Source organism: Sinocyclocheilus grahami, unplaced genomic scaffold, assembly GCF_001515645.1.
Source record: "Sinocyclocheilus grahami isolate Dianchi unplaced genomic scaffold, SAMN03320097.WGS_v1.1 scaffold7.1, whole genome shotgun sequence".
In the NCBI taxonomy this organism is placed as follows: Eukaryota; Metazoa; Chordata; class Actinopteri; order Cypriniformes; family Cyprinidae; genus Sinocyclocheilus; species Sinocyclocheilus grahami.
The window spans coordinates 3,399,372-3,424,023 of NW_015505186.1; the positions used below are offsets into that span (position 1 = coordinate 3,399,372).

Below are 24,652 nucleotides of genomic sequence, written 5' to 3' on the forward strand. Positions count from 1 at the left end.
AACTGTTGCAGCCTTTATCATTGCCCTTTCTGCAGGACATTTAAGCCAACCAGACTGGACAAATTAAAATTGCATCTGCAGAGCCATTCCAGCAAGGCAGTTGTCTATGATAGTATGGGTATCTTGAGTTGTTTTATTAATGTGTTGTAGTATAGTTAAGTACTTTACTAATGTAATGATTTATTTGTTGATGGTAAGGCAAATCATGTTTTGCTATAAATAAACTAATGCTTGCCTTCCAATTTAATGTATTGACAGTATCAGTTTGTTTCTTCTGGGATCCCTAAACAATGGCATTGCTATCTTTCATCTTTCAAACTCATTTTGCCCCATTTTAATTATGATTTGACTTTTTCTTAAATTTTGCTGGGTTTTTTTTGTATGCTCTACACGTTGTGTTGGGAGCCCCCTTTGACTTTACATCTGTAAGTAATTAGGAGCACAAGCAATTGGATTTCATGCTGTTTTGATATTTATAAGATTTCTCTGTATTTCTGTCTTAAAGCATGACTTTCCAAAAATCAAGAGATGGTGGGCACTAATTCTTTTGGAGAACTTTGGAGTTGTCCCAGAAAAGTATGTCCTTATTTCCCTACAGTTCACACTACCTTGCACCTTATCCCAGACTAATAAAAAAAATCAACCAAAAAATGTTACAGGACAGAAGACACTAGAGCTACATGAAGAACAAGCTACACCCAGCAGCAGTAAGGTATTTGTCAGTAAATGTGTGTTGTTGCAAATGTGTAATTTATATGAAATAGTAAAACTGTATTATTCTTTGCCATTTTGTAATGAAGGAGCTCACTATAATCAAACACATGAAACTGGCTGTAAAATGGATACACGCCAATAGACATGTGTTCAGGGGCCCTGTGGAAGAGCCTCTTTTCCTCAGAATGGAAGAGGATGACAAGGAAAAGGCCCTCCAAATCTCATCAAAGATGTGGAAGACTGCAGAGACCCATTCACATTTAATTTTTCATTCAGGGAAGACATGGAGATTTTTTTAGTTGAATGCCATGAAAAAATGGGATTAAAATTGAATTCTTCTTTTGAAGAGTGAAAATTATAAGACTTTCAAAAGCTTTTTTTTATATATTACAATTACATTTCTAAATTTTTATTTTAGTTCTATTTTTGGTTGTTGAAATGTTTTTTTTATTAGTATGTTGCACTTTTTCCATGTTCAATTTGAATTTTAAAATAAAAAGTATTCTTGACATCAAACGTTCATTCTCTGTGTCTTTGTTACAAAAAGTATTTGTTACAAAACAAACATGACCTAAATATCTCATCATAACCTACAGTCAAAAAAAATGTTACAGTTTACTAGATTGATCAAAATGAATATGAATTTAAAAAATAAAATAAATTTTTTATATAATTTTTTTAGTATTTTGTGTATTATTAAATATTGTAAATCCTATCAAAATTCTTGGGATAGCTCATATTACATCTAACAAAAGAAAATTGCACTACAAACGGTTTACTAGATTGATCAAAATGTATATGAATTAAAAAAATAAAATAGTTTTTTAATATAATTTTTTAGTATTTTGTGTATTAAATATTGTAAATCCTATCAAAATTCTTGGGATAGCTCATATTACATCTAACAAAAGAAAATTGCACTACAAAACTGTGACAGAACCACCGTTAACCATATATGGTTCGCCTTACTTCCGGCCTGGATCGTGTGTCCTGAAACGTGTGGGGCTGCGGGTCTGCAGCTGGATATTATTGCTTCCCTTTGACACCCCCTGTGGTGTTCTAGAGAGAAAATCAGCTGCACAGTTCTCAGGACCAGTCCGATATAACACCATGGGCTGCAATTCACCAGGTTGTCCTTGCAAAAGTACAGCTCCCAGACCAAACACTGAAGCATCCGTTTGTACTGTAAATGACTGATCAAAGTTTGGACTTTGCAAAACAGGTTCTTTGCACAACGCAACTTTCAAATCTTTAAAAGCACTTTAACACTCTGCAGTCCAATCAGTCTAATTGGGTTTATCCTTCTTTTTAAGGTTAGTAAGAGCTACGGCTTTTGCAGAGAAGTGAGGAATGAAACGTCTGTACCACCCAACTAGCCTCAGGAAAGATCGTACCTGCTTTTTTTGATGTAAGTCGCTCAGCATGCTCGATGAACTCAATCTTTCCTACCTAAGGGTGTATAACTCCATGCCCCAGTATATATCCAAGGTAAGTAGTTTCTGTTTTGGCAATGGCACACTTGTCTGGGCGAATGGTAAGTCCTGCTGCTTTTGTCCTTGCCAGTACCTCTGTCAGATGCTGTAGATCAGGGTTCCTCAAACCTTGCCCTGGAGGGCCAATGCACTGCAGAGTTTAGCTCCCACCCTGACCAAACTCACCTACCTGAGATTTTCTAATGATCCTGAAGACATTGATTAACATGCTCAGGTGTGTTTGATTAGGGTTAGAGCGAAACTCTGCAGGAAAGTGGATCTTGTGGGCCAGATTTGAGGATTCCTGCTGTAGATGGTCCTCCCAGGTCTTACTGAAGATAAAAATATCATCCAGATATGCTGCTGCAAACTGCTCAGTGCCCCGAAGAATCTGGTCAATCATTGTCTAGAAAGTACCAGGTGCTCCATGAAGCCTGAATGGTAGGACTTGGAAATGGAAGTGTCCAAAAAGGAATTTTCAAAGCTGTTAACTCTTTGCTGTCTGGACTAAGTGGTATTTGCCAATTTACATAGATCAAGTGTTGTGAGGAACTTTGCACTACCAAGTTTTTCTATTAACTCGTCTACTCTGGGCATGGGGTATGGGTAAAATTTACTCTCTGCATTGAGTTTTCTGAAGTCCAAGCAGAATCAAAGTGTTCCATCCTTCTTTGGAACCAGGACGATGGGATTATTCCACTCGCTGAATGATGGTTCTGTAACTTCCAGTATCTGCATGGTCTCAATTTCCTGTTTCGTTGTGAGTAACCATTTCTCTGGCACTCTATAAAGACATTGGAGAATTGGTTTACTGTCTTTCAGGTAAATGTGATGCTGGACAAGGTCTGTTTTACCAGGTGTATTTAGAAAAAGTTGGTGAGGGATGCTCTCCAGCAGTTGTCCCCTCTGCTCCGCATTCAGTTGTTGCAAATCCAAGGAACAATCATCCTGATGAACAGGTAGCTCTCACCAGCAGCTCCTTTTCAGCATTTGCTGTCGGCTCTGGCTGGGAAGCTTGTTCATGCCACTTTTTCAGCATGTTAACGTGGAAGATCTGCAAAGGTTGTTGTCTCTATGGAATTTCAATCTCATATGTAACTTAAACCAACTTTGCTTTTTCCTGGAATGGACCTTGCCATTTCGCTAGAAGTTTGTTGTCTGATGTTGGAAGTAATAACAATACTTGCTCTCCCGGTTAAAAAGTTCTTGCTCTTGCTTTCATGTCATACCAGGCTTTTTGCTTAACCCCATGGGGTCAAAGCCTGCACCAGTGGGGTGTGTCCAGTTTTAAGATTGTATAAATTAATATTGTATAAATGCAATATAATATATAAGATTGTATATATACAATATAAGATTGTATAAATTGCTGCGCTTACACTCTTAAAAATAAATGTGCTTTACATATATTGTGCTGGGCTTACTCCGTGTAATCACTTGTCATAATTATTGGCTATATTTATGTTGTTTAAATTAACAAGGTCAAATAAACTGATTTAGTTCACTGAAGCACAAGCCATTACATGGTCTGAGATCACTCTCAAGAAAAAAAGTTGATCCCCTGAAAGTCACTGTTTAATTCACAAACTGTCTGAGGGTCACAGTCAGCAGAACTCAAACAAATGGCAACTAATGATTAATTTAAGACATCTATCATTGTTATTGTAATTATGTTTTATTTTTATTTTTTCCAACTGCATTTCATTCTTCTTTCTTGAGTTGTGTTCACCTTACTGCGTTTGTACAGTTCTTTTATGGATTGCATGACCTCCTCTGTCTTTAGAGTGTATATTATAGGATTTAACATAGATGGTATTACCTGTCTCAAAGAATTGTTAATTATTCGGGTGTTTGGATCAATAGATGTTGTTAAGGCTGCAATATTATTGCTTATAAGTGGAAGATATCCAATAGCCACCAACATGAGATGAGAGGTGCAGGTTTTCATGGCCTTGATCCGGTCAGCTCCATGAGCAATCTTAAGCAGAGCCAGAGCAATGCAGAAATATGAGATGATGATCAGTATGAGTGGTGTGCACATGAGGAGACCAAAGCTAATTTTTCCCATCATAATATTTATAGAATTATCATTACAAGCTAGTTTATAGATAAGACCTTGATCACAAAAATGACTATCAATCACATTAGATCCACAAAACGAGAGTCTATTCACCAAACCTACAAGTACAGAAAAATATGTCACAGAAAAAATCCACATCACCCCTATGATCATAAACATGGCTGGTTTGGTTACAATGGCATGATACCGTAGAGGAAAACAAATAGCAACCAGCCTGTCATAAGCCAAAGCAAGTAGTGTCAAAGACTGCATGTTCATGAAATGATATACAAAAAACATATTTGCCAAGCATGCTTCATATGAAACAACCTGGTGCCCAAATAAAAATGTGTCCATGACTTTTGGAATCAAAGCTGAGCTTCCACACAGATCAGAAAGGGCCAGATGAAAAACAGCAATGTATTTGGCAGTGTGAAGTCTGCGGGCCAAATAAATGATACACATGATAAATGAATTCCCCAAAACAGTCACAACATACACTAAAGACAAGAACATATAGTAGTATTTCACATGTGGAACATTAGAAAATCCATTGATGAAAAATGTAGCAGGACGAACAAAGGTCACATTTGCAGAGGAGTTTGACTGCATGGAGCTCATGATTCCTGTTGTCTGGCTTTTTCGTGTCTCCTTTGACGAAGAACTGTTATAGAAATACACTAAATAACAGAGAATATTCAAGTAATCATTTCATTTCCAGTCATAGTGCTTTTTAGACAAAATGCTTGGGATTTCTTTGATATAATAATTTTTCCCAAATAATAAAACTGTCACTGCAGTAAAACGATTAGAGAGAAACAAAGGAAACACATACTCTACCTTCTCCAAAGCTGCCAGAATGGCATTACTATACAAGCCATCAGACAGATTGATATTTATATTCATAGCTTGGGCTTGGGACTTTAGTTGATGGAGCAACGCTTCTCCCTATAGACTTGCACAAGAAGGGGCAGGAGTAAATCAATGTAAGCGTGTAAGCCATTATCTAGAAAAAATGTTTTTTAATGTATACATATACAACTTCAGATATACATACACACACACATAAATATTAAGATATACTGTATATACAACATTAAGATAAACTGACTACAGTTATTGTTTGTTTGTGGGTCTTTCTGCCTTTAGTTTTGTCGGATTGAGATCAGGAGATTGACTTGGCCATTGCAGAATATTCCACTTTTCTACCTTCAAAACCTCCTGGGTTGCTTTTGCTGTATGATTTGGGTCATCATCCATTTGTACTATGAAGCGCCGCCCAATCAGCTTTGCTCTATTTGGCTGAATGCAGACAGTATATCCGTATACACTTCAGAATTCCTCCAGCTGCTTCTGTCTTCTGTCACATCATCACTAAACACCAGTAACCCAGTGCCTCTGGAAGCCATGCATGCTCATGCCATCACACTGCTGCACCATGTTTCACAGACAATGTTGTATGCTTTGGATCATGAGCTGTTCAAAGCCTTCTCAATACTTTTTTTCATCCTGTCATTCTGGTACAGGTTGATCTTAATTTCATCCAAAGAATGCATTTCCAGAAGTGGTCTGGCTTTTTTAGATGTTTTTTGGCAAAGTCTAATCTGGCCTTGTTTGCATCTTGCTGGTGAACCCTCTGTATTTGTTCTCGTGAAGTTTTCTCTTGATTGTAGACTTTGACTGTGACACACCTACCTCCTGGAGAGTGTTTTTCACTTGACTGGATGTTGTGAAAGGGTTTTTCTTTACCATGGAGAGAATTATTTGATCATCCACCACTGTTGTCCTCCGTGGATGTCCAGGACTTTTTATGTTGCTGAGCTCACCAGCGCGTTCTTCTTTTTTTCAGAATGTACCAAACTGTTGATTTGGCCACTCCTAATGTTCCTGCTATCTCTCTGATGGATTTTTTTGTTTTGTTTTTTGTTTTTGAAGCCTAACAAATGTCTGTTTCACTTGCATGGAGAGCTCCTTTGACTGCATGATGTGGGTTTACAGCAACAGCTTCCAAATGCAAATGGAACACTTAGAATCAACTCCAGACCTTTTACCTGCTTAATTGATGTAGAAATAACGAAGGAATAGCCTACATCTGTCCATGAAATGGCTTTTGAGTCAACTGTCCAGTGTCCAATTACGTATGGTCCCTTGAAAAAGGGGGGAGGTGCATATTAAAGAGTTGTAATTCATTAACCTTTCCTCCAGTTGTGATGAGAATACCCTCAAATTAAAGCTCAGAGTGTGCACTTTATGCCCATATTCATTATATAACTGTAACTGTTTGTCATAGCGTTTGACTACATTAATTTAGTTTAATAAACAAGCCCTAATATAATGATTTAGTTTACTGAAGCACAAGCCTGTATTTCATGGTCTGTATTATACAAATACTGCATAAAACGAATTAAGTCAACATTATTGAACTGAAAAAAAAAATAACCCATATAAAACCATGTGAGTGTCTCTGAAGTTTTAAATAAATATCTCTCATTTTGTTGACAGCTTGAGCTGTGCACTTCTTGAGCAGTGCCATCACTAGTGGACGTTCTCCATGCATTACGCACAGACCAGGGTAGTTTATATTAGAATTCACTGTAGAGCATTTACATGACAATTTTTTTTATCTGTTTTATGGATTGGTTGTTGCAGTACTAAAATATTGTCTTGCTGTCTTGTGTTGTTCACTGTGTGGGGGCTATATATGTAGAACGTTGTTATATGGCCTTAGTTCACAGAAGTATATGCCTGCATTACATGATCTGATCTCAAGAAAAAAAACTGATACCCTGGAAGTTAGTATTAAATTCACAAACTGTCTGATGATTTTTTTAAGATGTCAGGATAACAGTAATGATGCAGAAGCATTTTTAAAATTTTTATATTGACAGCAAATGTAAATGTTCTTTCAATTGACTTGTTAAACTTAAAGCACTGAAAGAAAATGTGACTTTTAAAAATCTTTATTTTTATTTTGTTTTATTTTTTTTGGCTCCGGACTTATTGTTTGTACACTGTTTTGAATAAAGGAAGCAATAACAAAGAAACTTTAATATATTTCATTTTTCAACATATTTTGTCTATTTATAATACCATTGCTGCTACAACATCAGACTGTACAAAATTAATCTGTTAAATAAGATATTTGTTAAATGATCACAGCTGATGAAACAACTAATCAAATATCTGCAGTCAAAGAGTTTCTTTTAAGCAGGTAATTACACACCAATCAACACACCGTCAACAACAGTCAACACCAATAACACACCGATTAGAAGACATTAGATTAAACCTGTAAATATTTTCACTTTTTCCAACTGCATTTTATTTTTATTTCTCTAGTTGTATTCACCCTGCTGCGTTTGTACAGGTCTTTTATGGATTGCATGACCTCCTCTGTCTTTAGAGTGTATATGATGGGATTCAGCATAGGTGGTAATGTCTGCGCCAGGGAATTGTTAATTATCTGGGCATTTGGATGCAAAGGTGTTGTTACAGATGCAAGGACATTGCATAAAACTGGGAGATAAAAAATTGCCACCAATATGAGATGTGAAGTGCAGGTTTTTACGGCCTTGATCCGGTCAGCACCATGAGCAATCTTAAGCAGAGCCAGAGAAATGCAGAAATATGTGATGATGATCAGTATTAGCGGTGTGCAAATCAGGAGACCATAGGAAATTTTACCCATCATAATATTTATGGAAATATCATTACAAGCTAGTCCACAGATTGGGGCATAATCACAAAAATAACTATTAAGTACATTAGACCTACAAAAAGAGAGTCTATTCACGAAACCTACAAGTAAAGAAAAAAATGTCACAGACACAATCCACATCACCCCTATGATCAGAAACATGGCTAGTTTGGTTACAATGGCATGATACCGTAGAGGAAAACAAATAGCAACCAGTCGGTCATAAGCTAAAGCAAGTAGTGTCAAAGACTGCATGTTCATGAAATGATACACAAAAAACATATTTGTTAAACACGTTTCATAAGAAATGTCTTGGTGATCAAATAAAAACATGTCTATGATTTTTGGAATCAAAGCTGAGCTTCCACACAGATCAGAAAGGGCCAGATTAAAGACTGCAATGTATTTGGCTGTGTGAAGTCTGCGTGCCAAATAAATGATACACATGATAAATTAATTCCCTAAAACAGTCACAACATACACTAAAGACAAGAACATATAGTAGTATTTTGCATGTGGGATATTAGAAAAGCCACTGATAAAAAATGTAGCAGGACGAACAAAGGTCACATTTGTAGAGAAGTCTGCATGCATGGAGCTCATGATACTTGTTGACTGGCTTTTGTTTCACCTGTGATAAAGAACTGTTATTCAAACACACAAAATAACAGAATATTCCTACACTAATTTCAATTCCAATCATTTTTTAAATTAACTATTTTTATAATAATAACATCATTAATAATAATAATAATAATCATCATTCTTATTATTATATTCATATTAAATGTGTCTCATAAAAACAGATGCAGATGTGGCTTGAAACAACAACTTTTTTTTTAACTACAGTTAGGTCCATATATATTTGGACACAGGCACAATTTGTATTATTTTAGCTGCTGACCAAAACATATTCAAGTTACATAATATGGGCTTAAGGCCTATCCACCTTATTTTTTATGTAAGAGTGTGTTACATTCCATTTGTAACCTGAATGTGCAAGGCTTCCGGTGTAATGTGCTTAGTTATTTTAGCTTGTACAAAAACATTACCTTATGCTGCTTGATATTGCAAAGTATTATTTGTTATCATATTATTTAAATGTATTATTGTAATCATAAACACACTGGTTTGTAGAGCAATTTGTTTTACCATTTACTGCTGGTTCAATAGCTAATGAATCAAGTCTTTGAAACAGTTTACTTTTGAGTTGCAAAATAAAGTGGATAACTTTTTGCATATTGTTAAAAACTTGGCACGCAGCTGACAACGAAAGGCTTTCTTGAATATTCAATGTAATATATGTATTTAGAGAATTAAATAGATATATATATATTTTTTATTATTATTATTATTATTATTTTGTGTACAACTATTACTTTTAGGCAGTCTGTGTTTTTAATGCTTTTTATTCACAATTTTTTTTCACAAATCAGTGTAGGCCATTATTAATTTACTTATTAATTCCTTTTTATATATGCTATGCATTTACTTACAATTATTTGCAATTACTGATTAAAAGTAAATAAATAAATCGATTGAATAACTATGAGTATAGTTGAACAAAAGTAAACACTGTAATTCTCTCTTGTTTTGGCCCTTTTTTGATGGGTAGCCCAAAGTGCCCCTTTTATTACTTCCCTGATAAGGTCAGATGGAAAGCAGCAGGGATACATTTTAAGTAAGGAACAAAAGAATTACACACTAAAGGTAGAATGCTATTACTTTCCCACTCTTTGTTTTATTATTTTAATAACAATGGTAATTATGTGTTTTTTCTTATTATTATTTAATACATCACAGTAGTGGCTTTAGCATTTGTTGTGGGTTTATGAAGCCATGATACCTGTTGTCTGGCTTGTCGTATTAAATTATATTTAGAAATGCAGAACATTGAAGCATAAATTATTCAACAACAACGATAAAACAATACAAATGACAACAGTGTCTGACAATGTTTTTAAAATTGGGGACAAAATGGTTTATTTTGGAGATGGGAATATGGTTCTCCGTTTAAAAAGCCTTTTCAAAGAGATTATGAACTCCTCTGTCTTGAATGTGTAGATTATAGGGTTAAGCATTGGAGGAAGTGCAGAGGTCAGAGAGAGATTAATGATCCTTGTGTTCGTGTCTATCATGGAAGAAAGAGCATATGTAAAAGTGATGGGTACATAAAATATGGCCACTACTATCAAATGAGCAGTACATGTCTTTGTGGCTCTTTGACGGTCCTGTGGAGCTGTTATTCTAAACAGTGTCACAGCTATGCATGTGTATGAAAAGATGATCCAAAATACTGGAAAGCCGAGAATTAATATTGGGTACAAACGGGCTATCACAGAGCTTGGGAAATTGCTGCTACAGGCAGAATGATATATAGGGCCATGATCACAGTAGAAACTATTTATGATGACAATAACTCTACAGAAAGAAAGCCTGCTGATAAAAACTGTAGCAGCGATTACCATAAGCAGTGCCACTGCCCATGTGACTCCAATTATAACAAGCATTGATCTGTGGGTCACAATCATATGATACCTCAGTGGTAAACAAATTGCTACTAATCTGTCAAAAGACAGAACAGCAAGAGTTAAGGACTGTGTTGAAATAGATACAAACACAGAGAACATATTACACAAGCACAATTATATTTTAACATGCATCATAAAAACTTCCATTGCCATTGTATTTTATATACAATATGCAAGATTTTGTATAATACATGCTGCAAATACAGTGGATAAGGTGTACTCACAGAAAGAAAGATATGACTATAGGAAGTCTTGTTGAAGCTAGTATAGAAACAGCACTGTAAAAAGACTTCCCCAGACCTGATACATGCTGAACTATATATCCTTCAGATACAAATGGCAGGCCTCTCCAGACTTGTCAGTTGACCAATCACAGCACAGTTCTGACATGATCAGGTACGTCAATGAAATACACTGACTAATCAACAGGAAAACTGCAGTTGTAAAGGAAGCCCTTAACGCACAAAATATGCTATAAGAAGTTATAAGTTAGGGTTAGTGGTTGCACATCTAAAGTTTTACATATCACTACAGAAATTGTTTAAATATTCAACTTTAGAACACATACAACTTTAGAACACATGCGCACTTTACAGTCTACAATCAATGCTTAGGACAATAAAGAGATTAAAGAGATCTTTCTACTGACTCTGACCAAAAGAATTATGCCTAGGGTTCCTCAACATGTTAAGCTGGCTCAACATGGTGTCCTCCATGGCAGACGTGTTTGCTTGCTCCACTCTTCAACGCTGTGTTTTTGTGTGTCTCTTTGTGTATCTTGTTTTGTTTTTTTTTTAAGTGCAAAAATGTTATGCATTGATAACTTAGCAAACGCTGTTAGACATCACTAGGTTGCAGCATGACTCTGCATACACCAGTTTTATACCCCTAGACTTGTATTGCATTGTTCGCCCCACATGTGATCACGCCATCCACGAGAAGGCCTCCCCACACTGCACACAGGTGAAAAAAAATGTAGACACAAGCAAGGCAGTCACATTCGTCTGCATACAGCAGTGAGGTAGCAAGTCTGGTGAAATGGTGTGAGGACAACAATCTCACCCTCAACACAGATTAAACCAATGAGGTGATTGTAGACATGAGGAAGGAGAGGAAATCTCACTGGCAACTGATCATCCATGGGCTTGAGGTGGAGAGGATGAGTTGCTTCAAATTCCTGGGTGTCTATATTAGTGATGACCTCACTTGGTCAACTAACACCAACCGGGGGTGCATTTCCCAAAAGCATGGTTAGCCATCTATGGTCACAAGTTCCGTCATCACCAACATCGTTCAACAATTCGGTGTTTCCCGAAACCATAGTTCAAATGAACATTCGCAAACAGCGTCCATGGTTCCATGTTCAATACAGCAGCATCGTAGAGATGTCTAATCGGCTAAATAGCAGAAGTTATTCCTCCACCACCTGCGTGTGACGTCATTAACAACGGCCCTATATTGTTGAACTAATGTGGTTCAAACGACGGAGATGCGACCGTGTTCGGGAAACAGTCGTGATAAGCTAGTTCGTTTCCACAACAATGCATCGTACTATGGTGGTTAATCAGCGAGTTACGTCGTTGTATGGGAAACGCACCCCAGCTTGTCAAGAAAGCACAACAGCTTCACAACAACGTCACCAAAGATCCTCAGGAGCTTTTAAAGAAGCGCCATTGAGAGCATTTTAACCAGCAGTATCACAGTGTAGTATGGAAATGGACACAGAAATGGACCGTAAGCACCTGCAGAGATATTTGAAATCGACCCTCCCAATTGTTCAGGTTATATTTTTGCCATTTGTGCCTTAAGGACAGTTAAGGGTAAACAGGGAACTAATTGGAGAGTAGAGAGGGAAACAGAATTGGGAAAAGTTCTTGAGTTGGGGTGCAAACTCTAGTCACCTGGCATAAGATGCACTATATATGTGAGTTAATTTAAAATATGTTAATTGTCATATACATTGTTAATATAAATACATGACATGATTTTGTAGCATTTCAGGTTGCTGAAAAGCAGCCAGTCACCTTTAAAAATGTACAAGCTTATGATTTAAAAATAAGAGGTCTCGTATGAACAAAAGTGTAACAAGAAAAACAAAACTTCAAAGCATTAAATTAACAAACAGCTACTAATCAGTAAAGCCAACTGCAACATCAAGGCCCAAAATTAAGAAAGAAAACATTTTTTAATTATGATGTGGGAGGTACAGTTTTTTATGGATTTTATGGACATTAAACACAAAAGCACAGCAATGCAGAAATCTGAGATGGTGATCAGTATTATTGGAGTACAGATACAAATTAACCAGATGAACAGAAGTTTACATGTGTAGATAAAGCTAACAGCATGATACTTTTTTTATATATATATTATTATTTTTATAAAAACTGTGATATCAGATTGTTGAAATGCATTATTAATTTGAGAATTTAGAAATATTAATTACTATAAACATCATGAAGAATAAAGTGAATAAAGTGGGAGGAAAGAGGTTTACTTTGAAGATGGGAATATGAATCTTTGTTTAAGAAGTCTTTTCACAGACACCATAAACTCTTCTGTCATGAATGTGTAGATTATTGGGTTAAGCAATGGAGAAAGAGCAGAAGTCAGAGAAAGATTAATGATCCTTGTATTAGTGTTAATAAAGGGCCAAAATGCATATGTAAAAGTAATGGGTACATAAAATATAGCCACTAATATTAAATGAGCAGTACATGTCTTTGTGGCTCGTTGACGGTCTTGTGGGGTTGTGATTCTGAACAATGTCACAGCTATACATGTATAGGTAAAAACAATAAAAACCCCTGGTAACCCAAGGATGATTACAGGGTACAAAACGGATATCACAAAGCTCTGAAAATAATCGCTACAGGAAGAACGTGATATAGGCCCATGATCACAGTAGAAACTATTAACGATTACAACAACCCTGCAGAAAGACAGTCTAGTCAGGAAAATGATTGCAGCTGTTGCTATCGACAGTCCTATTATCCATGAAGCACCAATCATAACAAGCATTGATCTGTGGGTCACAATCATATGATACCTCAGTGGTAAACAAATAGCTACAAATCTGTCAAAAGACAAAATAGTAAGAGTAATTGATTGCACTGCAAAAATAACACAATTGAAAAACATTTGGGACATGCACAATCCATACAGAATGAACTGATTTCCAAACATGTATGCTTCCAGTTGCTGAGGGATCACAGCAGTACTCTCACAAATGTCTGTCAGTGCTAAATTAAAGACAGCAATATATTTAGGTGTGTGAAGATTTCGGTCCACAATAATCACAATCATGAGAAAATAGTTTCCAAGCACAGTAATAATGTAGACAAAAAACAGAAATATATAATAGTATCTAATGTGAGATACACCAGAAAAATCAGTGATGTAGAAATGGACGGGATGGAAATATTCCTGTTTTCAGTGAAATCTGGATGATTTTCATAAGCAATTATATTTTTTATCTACTTTACAGTATATATACAATTCTAAACATTTTACATTTGTATCTTTGAAAGCTGAATCTTACATTGCCTTATTAAACTCAAATTTTGTATATATTATGCAAGATTTCAGGATAATAAATGCTGTGAATTCAGTGTACTCACACAAAGGTGAAGAGCAACTCAATTAGGCCCTGAGAAGTTTTTCTTCAGGCTTATCCAGGCACACAGCACTGGTAAAACACTTCCCCTGACCTGGAACACGCTGCACTATATATCAGTCAAACACTGATTGTGGTACAAATGCTAAGACTCTCTGGACTTGCCAGTTGACCAATCATGGCACAGAACTGGCACTGATGGCATGATCAGCTATGTCAGATACAGTGATAAATCCATAGAGAGGAGAAACTGTTGTGCTGCTGCTTCATGATGACCTAAGCAAGTATTCCAAGGGTGTGAAATAAAGTCATTTGAGCATTTGCCTTCTAAAAGTTTGGGAATTACAGTCACTTGTTTCAGTAGTGAGGGACTGTTTTTATTTTAAGAATTTTTTTTAAATGCCAATATAGATGCATGATGCAAGCTAACTGGCCAACATAAATAAATGGATTTTTCTGGTCCTTAATGCTGATTGGTCAATGGTTGTGTTTTATTTCTGATAAAGCATAGTTATAACTGCTGTGTCATTACACATCTGTGTATTACTTTGGAAGAGAGTATACTGTCGATCTACAATCAATATACTGTCAAAACTGGTATATATTATGAGAAGTGTGAAAAGTGATGCAAAATAACCAAGGATTCCGTTTACCCAGGGTTTAGAATGACCCAGGTTTAACTATTTCAAGTGTGAAAAGCCTATCTCTTTGTGTTTACGGTCACTGTAAGGAACTATTTTTCTAGCTGAAAGGTTTCTAGCTAATGCTTTTTCTTCAAAAAAATAACATTAATACATGTATTTTTGGTTTTAATATGTGTATTGTGTGGTTATACATACATACATACATTTGTGTAAATAATTTCATTGTTTAAAACCTTGTTTCAATCCTGAATTAATTAGTTTTTGAATGAATTGGCTGAATGAATGGTCTACTAACTCACTTATAAGGATAGTCACTTGCCAACACCTACGGCGTAACACTGAAGTCACTGAAAAATACTCACCACTACATCATTTCTCAATATATATAAATATTATTAATTCAACAATACTATTTGATGAACAATAATAATCATTATACAAGCATAGGAAGTTTGCACAATAGGAAATAGACAAGCAAACAATTCAGAATTTAAGTTAAATAAAAATACAAAGTTATGAAGCTGAGCACTCAGCCAAAATGACTTGCCCAGTAACAAATAACAGATTCATTAAACCAAAGATTGCCTGTTAGATATACCTCAAATGAATTATATATCTCATGTTTAACCACTATAAAGAGTAATCATAACCAACAGCGAATGTCTGAAGGACTTGCCGATATAAGGCTGTTCTCAGAGAGATACAAGAGCACTGACTGCATGGTGATAACCCAGACTTCACAACTCCAAAAATATCAGAGCAAATTTTCAAATAGGGTGCTATCTTCATAAACTGCAGATCTGAGGTTTAAATATCTACATTTTGACCTGAAAACAACAACAAAAAATCTTAAAATTACATTCTGTGAAACAACAACAGTAGTATTTCAAAAAATTATAGTGGGTTTTCTCCTACATTATGACCACACTCTGGGAGAAATGCTGGATGTCTAGAACACACAGACGCACACAGTCCAAGTGCTGATACTGGTTCAAACCACAAATAATAATGTTATTAAATAGGGGGAAATACATTTTTATTTATGAGACGGGAATATGAATCTTCGTTTAAGAAGTCTTTTAACAGACACAATGAACTCCTCAGTCATGAATGTGTAGATTATAGGGTTAAGCATTGGAGGAAGTGCAGAAGTCAGAGAAAGATTAATGATCCTTGTGTTCGTGTTAATAAAGGGCCAAAATGCATATGTAAAAGTGATGGGCACATAAAATATAGCCACTAATATTAAATGAGCAGTACATGTCTTTGTGGCTCGTTGATGGTCTTGTGGGGTTGTGATTCTGAACAATGTCACAGCTATGCATGTATATGAAAAGATAATAAAAGCTACTGGAAACCCAAGGATGACTGCTGGGAACACACTGGCTATCACAGAGCTTAGGAAATTATTGTTACAAGCTGAACGATATATTGGCCCATGATCACAGTAGAAACTGTTAACAGTGACAATAAATTTGCAGAACGAAAGTCTGCTCAGGAAATTTACTCCAATGATTGTTAATAATAGTACTAGTGTCCATGAAGCACCAATTATAACAAGCATTAATCTGTGGGTCACAATCATATGATACCTCAGTGGTAATGAAATAGCAACTAATCTGTCAAAAGACAAAATAGTGAGAGTTAGTGACTGCATTGCGAGAAATAACAAAACAGAGAACATACTGGACATGCACAATCCATATGGGATCAACTGATTCCCAAACAAAAACGTATCCAGTAGCTGAGGGATCACAGCAGTACTCTCACTAATGTCAGTCAAAGACAAATTAAAGACAGCTATATATTTAGGTGTGTGAAGATTTCGGTCCATAATGATAACAAACATGAGGCAAGAATTCCCAAGCACAGTAATAATGTAGACAAAAAACAGAAATATATAATAGTATCTCATATGAGGTATTCCAGAAAAACCACTGATATAGAAATAAGACGGGATGGAAATATTTCTGTTTTCAGTGACATCTTGATTCACAACCATTTCACTCACTGATCCTGTATTCATGCTGTCTAGATAGAAAAGCACAAATTGAGTTATATTAAACACAGCAGCAACTACTACATTATAGTTAAGACTCTCAGTTAGATCTCAACCAAAAAGCCCAAACTTTTATCATGCATGCAATAGTTAAAAAACAAACAAACATAATCTCACATTGTTAAATTCAATTCAAATTTTGTATATAATACACAAGATTTGAAGAGCATGCTACAATGCAATTAATGTACAGTATGATATACCCATAGAATCGTTAAGAGTGGATCAATGGGCCCTGGAAAGCTCAGGCTTATACAAGCACACTGAACATACTGAACTATATACAGTATGCCACTGATTATGATACAGTACGAATGCCAGGCCTCTCTGGACTTGTCAGCTGACCAATCATGTTACTAATGTCATGATTAGCTACATCACATACATCAAATAATCCATAGAGAGGAGAAACTGTTGTGCTGCTGCTTCATGATGGCCTACTGTATCTTCGAAATATTTTAAATGAAAAGGCAATCTTAGTATCTAAAAAGATACTCCATTTTGGAAATATAGAGAAGTTCTTTGCTATCTAGAAACTAGACACTGTGAAGGATGGCCTTCGCCCTCAAAAAGTATGGAAATAACAGATACATGTGTTTTACACATGAGAAACTCAGGTTTCCTGCCTTTTTAATAAATTATAGCTATTGTAGTAAATTATTTACTGTGTTCTGTGGCTAGTGTATGTGTAAAGTTTCACATTTCGTACATGTATTACCTATGACAGTCATCAGCTGATGACATTGTATTATTAAGCTACTAGCTTGTTTATTCATAATATGTTGTGTCTGTTATTTTAGGTTTTCATAGTCTGCACTCAAATGTGTGTGATGAGGATGTGTAGTAACCAACAAGTGTTGCATCATCTAAATATGAGGCATTTGTTCCAAAGGATAATGAGTAGCATGTTAATTACCCTGCTAATAGCACTGTGCTTGTTTAGGTAAACCTGTGGAGAGGTTCATGTGGAGCCTGAGAGATTTCAGTCTGGTGTCTCGAAGCTCATTAGTGTGAAGCAACAGGGAAAAAAACAAGTGGAGTGTGACTTACAATGTACCCACAAGAAAACAGGCACAGAGGTGACAGAGGTCACATGGAACTTAACAAAAAATAACAGAAAACAAAAATAATTCCTGGTCTTTGTCACTGTCCTGCAGAGGTCATTTTTAAAATTTCACAACTCTAATGAAATAATTTCCTCAAGCTAAGAGGTACCCAAGTCCATTTCCGTTGATGAATTATAATGGGGATACTAAAACTAATTTTACAGTAACATGGACTATGTTTAAATCATTAATTTTCCTTGTAAACTAATAACATCAGTGTGTTGTCACTCTATATGGGGTAAGTTGTCACAATGAAACCTGCCATTAAATAACCTATTATATGTTTTTAAGCTAAATTAAAATATTTTATATTTGAAATATTTTGAAAACATGAATGGTTGAAACAGTTTATATATCACAAAACAGGTAACATATAAACATAAAACTGTTGTTTTGGGAAAATGTCTATAATATGTAACATACAGTAAACAAGTGACAACTTGCCTCAATAAAAATATAAAGAAACTGTTATTCCATGAAATTACAATATATAAAAGTTGGGAAAACATCCTCTCTACGCAGACATTTTTTTAAAATGTCACTTTTCTTTAAATATATATAAAAATTTCTACCAAAAACATGACTTTAAAATGATTTTTTTTATCTACCATGTAGTTATATAGCCCCTTTATACTTGTGTGACAAACTACTCCATCTCCTAATCATGTCTATTTAAATAATAGATTAATGCAGTATGGTATTGTTGGAGGTATTTTTTCTTTTGTGTGTGTGTGTGTGTAACCACAAAAAATATTTGGAGAGACTTTCTATGTTTAAATCCTAAGTTTACTCAATCACAGCTGCTAGGAAACCATGCCCTATCTGTCATATATTAAGATATAAAAGGCAGGATTTCAGTCATATGTTTATGATGAGAGGTGCATCTCAGACAGTTTATTTTATGCTATTTTAAAGTACTCTAATTGGAATTTTAAAATAGAGGAACTAAAGAACAAAAGGACAAGAAATTATATCACATTATATATTCTTTTTTATTCTTAAGAATGCATGAAACTCTTTTTGTTTTTCTGATAAAACTATATTTCAACTTTCAGACTTTTCATCACCCTGCAGTTACAGACACTGTCTGCATCTTTCTGCCATTTTCCTTCATAGGAGCTTTTTTTCTGTGCATATATGAGTACATCGAGGATCTAATTGACTTCATCTTTTTATCTGTACTAACTGTATTTTAAAATATTTGTATGTTGGGAAGCGGCTGATTGAAAATGGCAAATGAAAATTACACTTTACATGGCTTTGTAATCACTGGATTTGATCACCTGCAGAACCAAAAGCTGCTCGGATTCCTCATCTTAATAACCTACATGCTCATATTGCTTGGGAACGGCATCAATCTGTGTATTATCTTGACTGACAGACATTTACACAAACCGATGTACATATTAATCTGTAATCTAGCTGTTGTTGACATAATGTTCTCTTCTAGCTGCAGCACAACCATGATCTCAGTGCTGCTGGCTGAGATTAAAACTATTTCATACTACTCTTGTATCTCAAGTATGTACTTCTATCATCTTGGTGATATCACAATATGTATGGCTCTGACATTAATGGCAATAGATCGACTTATTGCAATAATGCTTCCATTAAGATACCACAACATTGTAACTAATTCACGAACATGTCTTCTTATTTTTCTGACTTGGCTCATTGGTTTTGCTTTTGTAGGTTTTATGGCATCAATGGTAGACAGTGTTCCATACTGTCGTCAGCCTGTCATCAGATATGTGTTCTGTGATCATCCTTCCCTGATCAGAGCTGCTTGTGTTGATCCTGAACCATATTTTTCATACCTGTAATGATAAGTCTGTGGCTACTGTGTGGACAGTTTCCTTTTATTGTGTGTACCTATGCTCTCCTGGCATATAGTGTGACTAAACTGTCCAACAACTCAAGCAAAAAGCAAATGATCAGCACTTGCTCCACTCACCTCATTGTCTTGTTTAGTTAGTACGCACCAAAGCTGGTCTCTATTTTACTAACTCGAATAGGAGTTGTGCTAAATTTAACAGAGCGAAATGCAATTTTGATTGTAGCCTCTCTAGTTTCTCCCTTAATAAACCCTGCTGTTTATTGCACCAGAACTAAAGAGATCAGGAAACGATTAGCAGATGTATTTTTGCACAAGAAAATAGTACCACATCATTTAAAGTTAATTTCAATAGCTTTATTGTCTTAATTCTGATTGTGATGATGTTGCTTGTTTTTATAATGTTTGTGATGCTCCTGCTCATATTAGAAACTACAGGCCAAAGCATAGACATGCTGATGTTGAATTGTCTGTTTTCAAAATAAGCAAAAGAAAGAAATAAGCAAAAGAAAATAGGGAAAATATTTGGAGCTCTGCTTATTTTTATATTGACAGAATTGGCAGAAATTTGAAATGTCAAACAAAAAGACTTTCTATGCATTGAAAAATAGCCTACCTGTGAAACAAAACTGTTTGTAGATGTATTGTGTATTTAATCTTTGTATGTGAAACTTACTGTGTGTGTGAAGCATAAATAATATTAATCATAATAAACATTAAATTAAGTCCGTTGTCCCTCAGGCCCAACAATAATGTCAGTTACTGATTCTATAAAACATTTGTGCACTGGGATCTAAAGCACGTCTCCGCTCAGCTAATAATGGATCATTAAGGGGACCTTTGTGTAAGTTGAAAGCATTGTGACTCTGTCCCAGTCACTTCTGGGAAGCAACTGAAAAAATGTAGCTTGCTAAGCTACAATCTATTCTACAGAACTAGATGGAAATTATTTTTAAGGTAAGAGTGGAAGCAGCCATTTGTAATTTAAATGTTCAAAGCTTCTGGTGACATTTGCTTCCAGTTATATTACCTGTACAAAAACAGTTTATAACGCAATGGTATTTTGTTCATAAACTCAATGGTTTGTAGTGCAAATAGTTTTAAAGTTTACTGCTCATTCTTATTCTTCTAGTTATTTACCTATAGTGGCTAATAAATCAGTAGTTTCGCACATTCAATGAAAACAGCTTACTTCCACATTGCAAAATATGGAGGATAGGGCTATATGTAAGCAATATCACACGAGCAGCCATGCAGTATTGCTCTATGTCAGCACAGCTGTGATTTGGCTGCAGCCACAAGGCCATAAGCCAAATGCCGTAGGCAATCACAGCTATGCTGATATAAAGCTTTATTCGATCCCTGGTCAGAGAGCACATGCTTGGGGCAGACCAATTCTGATTGGTCTGTCAGAATGTGCTTGCGACTTCTGCAGCACCTTGCGCATGAAAATATAAAGCATCTCACATGACTTAAAGCATTCTAAAAGCACAGCACTCAAATAAGTTCAACTTTTAAAAAACACGTCTCAAGAATTTGCATTTTTTTTTCTCATTCCACTGTCTGCACCTTGCATTTTTAAAGGAAAAAACAATAGACCGACTTATTGTGATCAGGCTTCCAATGAGGTACCAAAGCATTGTAACAATTTCACGAACATTTTTGCTTATTTTTCTGACCTGGCTCAGTGGTCTTGCTGCATTAGGCAAAACATTTAACTAATCATTAAAAGCCAGGTTCAATAGACTGACCATGAAAGAGCTATGATGTGAATTCTTAGATTGTGATGTTGTTGCTGCATGTGTTTTTTGATGCTCTTGCTCATGTTAGAGACAAGGCCAAAGCAGACATTTTGTTTTTGAAACAAAGAATACTTATGTTTGTTTTTTCTAAATCGCAGTATTAGTATACATTTTTAATGTAATGTGAAATATAAAATATTTGCAGATGCATTGTGTATTTCTGCTGTGTATGAATAATATAAATAAAGCAAATCAACATAAAATACCATCTGTTGACCCCCATTCCCAGCAGCTGATTCTATTAAAACATTTGTGTAATGGGATCTCAAACACTACAGGAAACATTATCAGCTTAGCTATTAACTGAACATTAAGAAGGCCCTTGTGTATATTAATAAGATGGTCTATACATTATGGTTTACAGTGCAGTCTCTGTAATTAGCAATCTCATTGACTAGAATCGTTTCGGGTCCAATATTACAAATCGGTTAACATTTAACCATTATTTAACAGGCCTAATTAGATTTTTGAAGAGATTAAGGTGATGCAATACACTAAAGACAAGTGTTTAACACAAAGAATGAGACAAGAGAGATATATCCCCCCTTTATCCTTGTGTGACAAACTACCCCTATCTCCCAATCATGTCTAATTAAATAATAGGTTAATTCATTGTAATATTGTCAGATATTTTTTGTCAGATATATGTTTTTGTTTAGCCATAAACTATACTTGAGAGACTTTCTATGTTGCTGAAGTCCTATTTACTCAATCACGGCTGCTAGGAAACCATGACGTATCTGTCACACAGTAAAATATAAATGGCAGGATTTCAGTCATATGTTTATCTGGTTATCTCAGACAGTTTATTTGGTTTAAAGTACTCTGACTGGAATTAAGGAAGAAAAGGACAAATTATATTACATAACATTTTTTTTAATTCTTAAGAATGCATGAAACCCTTTTTGTATTTCTGATAAAACTATATTTCAACTTTCAGAGTTTTCAGCACCTTGCAGTTACAGACGCTGTCTGCATCTTTCTGCCATTTTCCTTCATAGGAGCTTTTTTTCTGTGCATATATGAGTACGTTGAGGCTCTAATTGACTTAATATTATCATCTGTACTAACTGTATTTTAAAATATTTGTATGTTGGGAAGCGGCTGATTGAAAATGGCAAATGAAAATTACACTTTAAATGGCTTTGTAATCACTGGATTTGATCACCTGCAGAACCAAAAGCTCCTCGGATTCCTCATCTTAATAACCTACATGCTCATATTGCTTGGGAACGGCATCAATCTGTGTATTATCTTGACTGACAGACATTTACATGTACATATGTACATATTAATCTGTAATCTAGCTGTTGTTGACATAATGTTCTCTTCTAGCTGCAGCACAACCATGATCGCTGGCTGAGGTAACTAATTCACGAACATGTCTTCTTATTTTTCTGACTTGGCTCATTGGTTTTGCTTTTGTAGGTTTTATGGCATCAATGGTAGACAGTGTTCCATACTGTCGTCAGCCTGTCATCAGATATGTGTTCTGTGATCATCCTTCCCTGATCAGAGCTGCTTGTGTTGATCCTGAACCATATTTTTTCATACCTGTAATGATAAGTCTGTGGCTACTGTGTGGACAGTTTCCTTTTATTGTGTGTACCTATGCTCTCCTGGCATATAGTGTGACTAAACTGTCCAACAACTCAAGCAAAAAGCAAATGATCAGCACTTGCTCCAGTCACCTCATTGTCTTGTTTAGTTAGTACGCACCAAAGCTGGTCTCTATTTTACTAACTCGAATAGGAGTTGTGCTAAATTTAACAGAGCGAAATGCAATTTTGATTGTAGCCTCTCTAATCCCTCCATTAATAAATCCCACTGTTTATTGCACCAGAACTAAAGAGATCAGGAAACGATTAGCAGATGTATTTTTGCACAAGAAAATAGTACCACATCATTTAAAGTTAATTTCAATAGCTTTATTGTCTTAATTCTGATTGTGATGATGTTGCTTGTTTTTATGTTCCCATTCAGTCAGTCACGTTCTACGTTATGTCAGTGACTGACGAATTGGGATCTCGCCCGAGAGCCCAATCACCTTCGAGTGTTAACTAAACAAGCCAATGACAGTTGGCGTGCGTGTTTCGCCACGCGCACCCCGCGGGTATAAAAAGAGAGCGCAGCGCGGGTATAAAAGGAGAGCGCGTGCAAACGCACATCAGCTTTTCGCTTCGGAGCCGAGCCTTCTACAGGACGAATCTCCGCGAGTGTTTGAGAGAAACAGCTGGCGTTGGTGTGACGGCGTATCAGCGGGGGTTGCCATCCAGGCTGCTGAAACCTCGGCGGGCTGCAGCTTCCATTCTGCGGTCTCGCCGCGACCTCCCCTGGGCGCTTCAGCGCTTTCACTAAAAGAGTGTTTTTCCTCCTAAAAGAGCAAATTCTAAAAAGAGCTTCACGAGCGACGGGCGTCTTTTTAAAGATGGCTTCCCGCTCGTGCGTTTCTGGATGTGGTCGTTTCCTGCCTCCATCTGATGGTCATGATCACTGCCTCTCGTGCTTGGGCTTACAGCACGCTGAAGCAGCGCTCATGGATGAGTCATGTTCTCAGTGCGGGAACATGACCATCGCGACATTGCGGTCTAGATACCTCCTCATTAAACGGGGGGGTATCCCCCTTGCCATGCCCCGCTCTAGCTCCTCTGGTTCTCGGAGGACTACTTCGGTTCATGGTCAGGGAGACCTGAGGGTTACGGTGAGAGCTTCCCCGTCGAGTACGTCTCCGCGGGCCTCTCATTCCTCGAGCATGTCGCAACTCCTGCTGCTTCCGGACGAGTGTGCTGGGTCCTTGGACAGGGCGGGGTCCAGCATCTTGTGCGCGGCCCAGCAGAGGACAGGATGTCGATCGCTGCATCGGAGGGCGAGCTAGGCTCTGGAGATGAGGATTCGGCTGCGCTGCCACCGTCAGGTAGAGTGGCGTTGCCCGAGTCAGATCCAGAGCTGACCGCTATGCTTTCCCGGGCCGCTGAGAGCGTCGGGCTGCACTGGAGGCCTCCGCCTTCTCCCGAACGCTCGAGGCTGGATGATTGGGGGCGCAGGCCGGGCCTCGGCAGCCGCCTCCGGTTCAGTTCTTCCCGGAAGTGCATGAGGAGGTTACAAAGTCTTGGAAGGC

At 36.5% G+C, this 24,652-nt stretch overlaps 4 protein-coding genes, 1 long non-coding RNA gene and 3 pseudogenes across 5 annotated transcripts; 3 read left to right on the top strand and 5 right to left on the bottom strand.

Annotated features, from left to right (window-relative positions):
* Window positions 1-8: 8 nt before the first annotated feature.
* LOC107589944 (uncharacterized) lies at window positions 9-1,078 on the top strand. Its single transcript, XR_001609726.1, has 4 exons — window positions 9-425; window positions 506-576; window positions 660-712; window positions 801-1,078. It is a non-coding gene; the product is annotated as an uncharacterized lncRNA (long non-coding RNA).
* Window positions 1,079-2,837: 1,759 nt separating this feature from the next.
* On the bottom strand, window positions 2,838-4,884 carry LOC107589583 (olfactory receptor 51E2-like). Its single transcript, XM_016278069.1, has 2 exons — window positions 3,882-4,884; window positions 2,838-2,968 (listed from the first exon to the last, which is right to left on the bottom strand). The coding sequence occupies exons 1-2, from the start codon at window positions 4,864-4,866 to the stop codon at window positions 2,838-2,840; spliced, it is 1,116 nt and encodes a 371-aa protein (XP_016133555.1). The 5' UTR covers window positions 4,867-4,884.
* A 1,848-nt stretch (window positions 4,885-6,732) lies between these two features.
* On the bottom strand, window positions 6,733-8,560 carry LOC107589594 (olfactory receptor 1C1-like; annotated as a pseudogene).
* A 1,364-nt stretch (window positions 8,561-9,924) lies between these two features.
* On the bottom strand, window positions 9,925-10,581 carry LOC107589600 (olfactory receptor 6Y1-like; the record flags this gene model as incomplete). Its single annotated transcript, XM_016278092.1, has 1 exon — window positions 9,925-10,581. A coding segment is annotated over one exon (657 nt), but the record flags the coding sequence as incomplete, so codon positions are not given.
* An 815-nt stretch (window positions 10,582-11,396) lies between these two features.
* Window positions 11,397-14,033, bottom strand: LOC107589606 (olfactory receptor 1A1-like; the record flags this gene model as incomplete). Its single annotated transcript, XM_016278102.1, has 3 exons — window positions 11,397-11,426; window positions 13,303-13,887; window positions 14,019-14,033. Coding segments are annotated over 3 exons (630 nt in total), but the record flags the coding sequence as incomplete, so codon positions are not given.
* A 1,736-nt stretch (window positions 14,034-15,769) lies between these two features.
* On the bottom strand, window positions 15,770-16,759 carry LOC107589615 (olfactory receptor 19-like). The gene has a single exon (XM_016278116.1). The coding sequence runs from the start codon at window positions 16,757-16,759 to the stop codon at window positions 15,770-15,772; it is 990 nt and encodes a 329-aa protein (XP_016133602.1).
* A 2,368-nt stretch (window positions 16,760-19,127) lies between these two features.
* On the top strand, window positions 19,128-20,101 carry LOC107589622 (olfactory receptor 10G4-like; annotated as a pseudogene).
* A 2,547-nt stretch (window positions 20,102-22,648) lies between these two features.
* LOC107589633 (olfactory receptor 2L5-like) lies at window positions 22,649-23,474 on the top strand (annotated as a pseudogene).
* Window positions 23,475-24,652: the final 1,178 nt, after the last annotated feature.

Coding starts and splice junctions, on each gene's coding strand:
- LOC107589583 (XM_016278069.1), bottom strand. CDS start 4,866: ATGAGCTCCATGCAGTCAAACTCCTCTGCAAATGTGACCTTTGTTCGT. Junction 2,969..3,881: donor AGAAAGAAGAATGAAATGCA/GTTGGAAAAAAT, acceptor GTCTTTATAGAG/TGCCAGAGAAATGGTTACTC.
- LOC107589615 (XM_016278116.1), bottom strand. CDS start 16,759: ATGAATACAGGATCAGTGAGTGAAATGGTTGTGAATCAAGATGTCACT.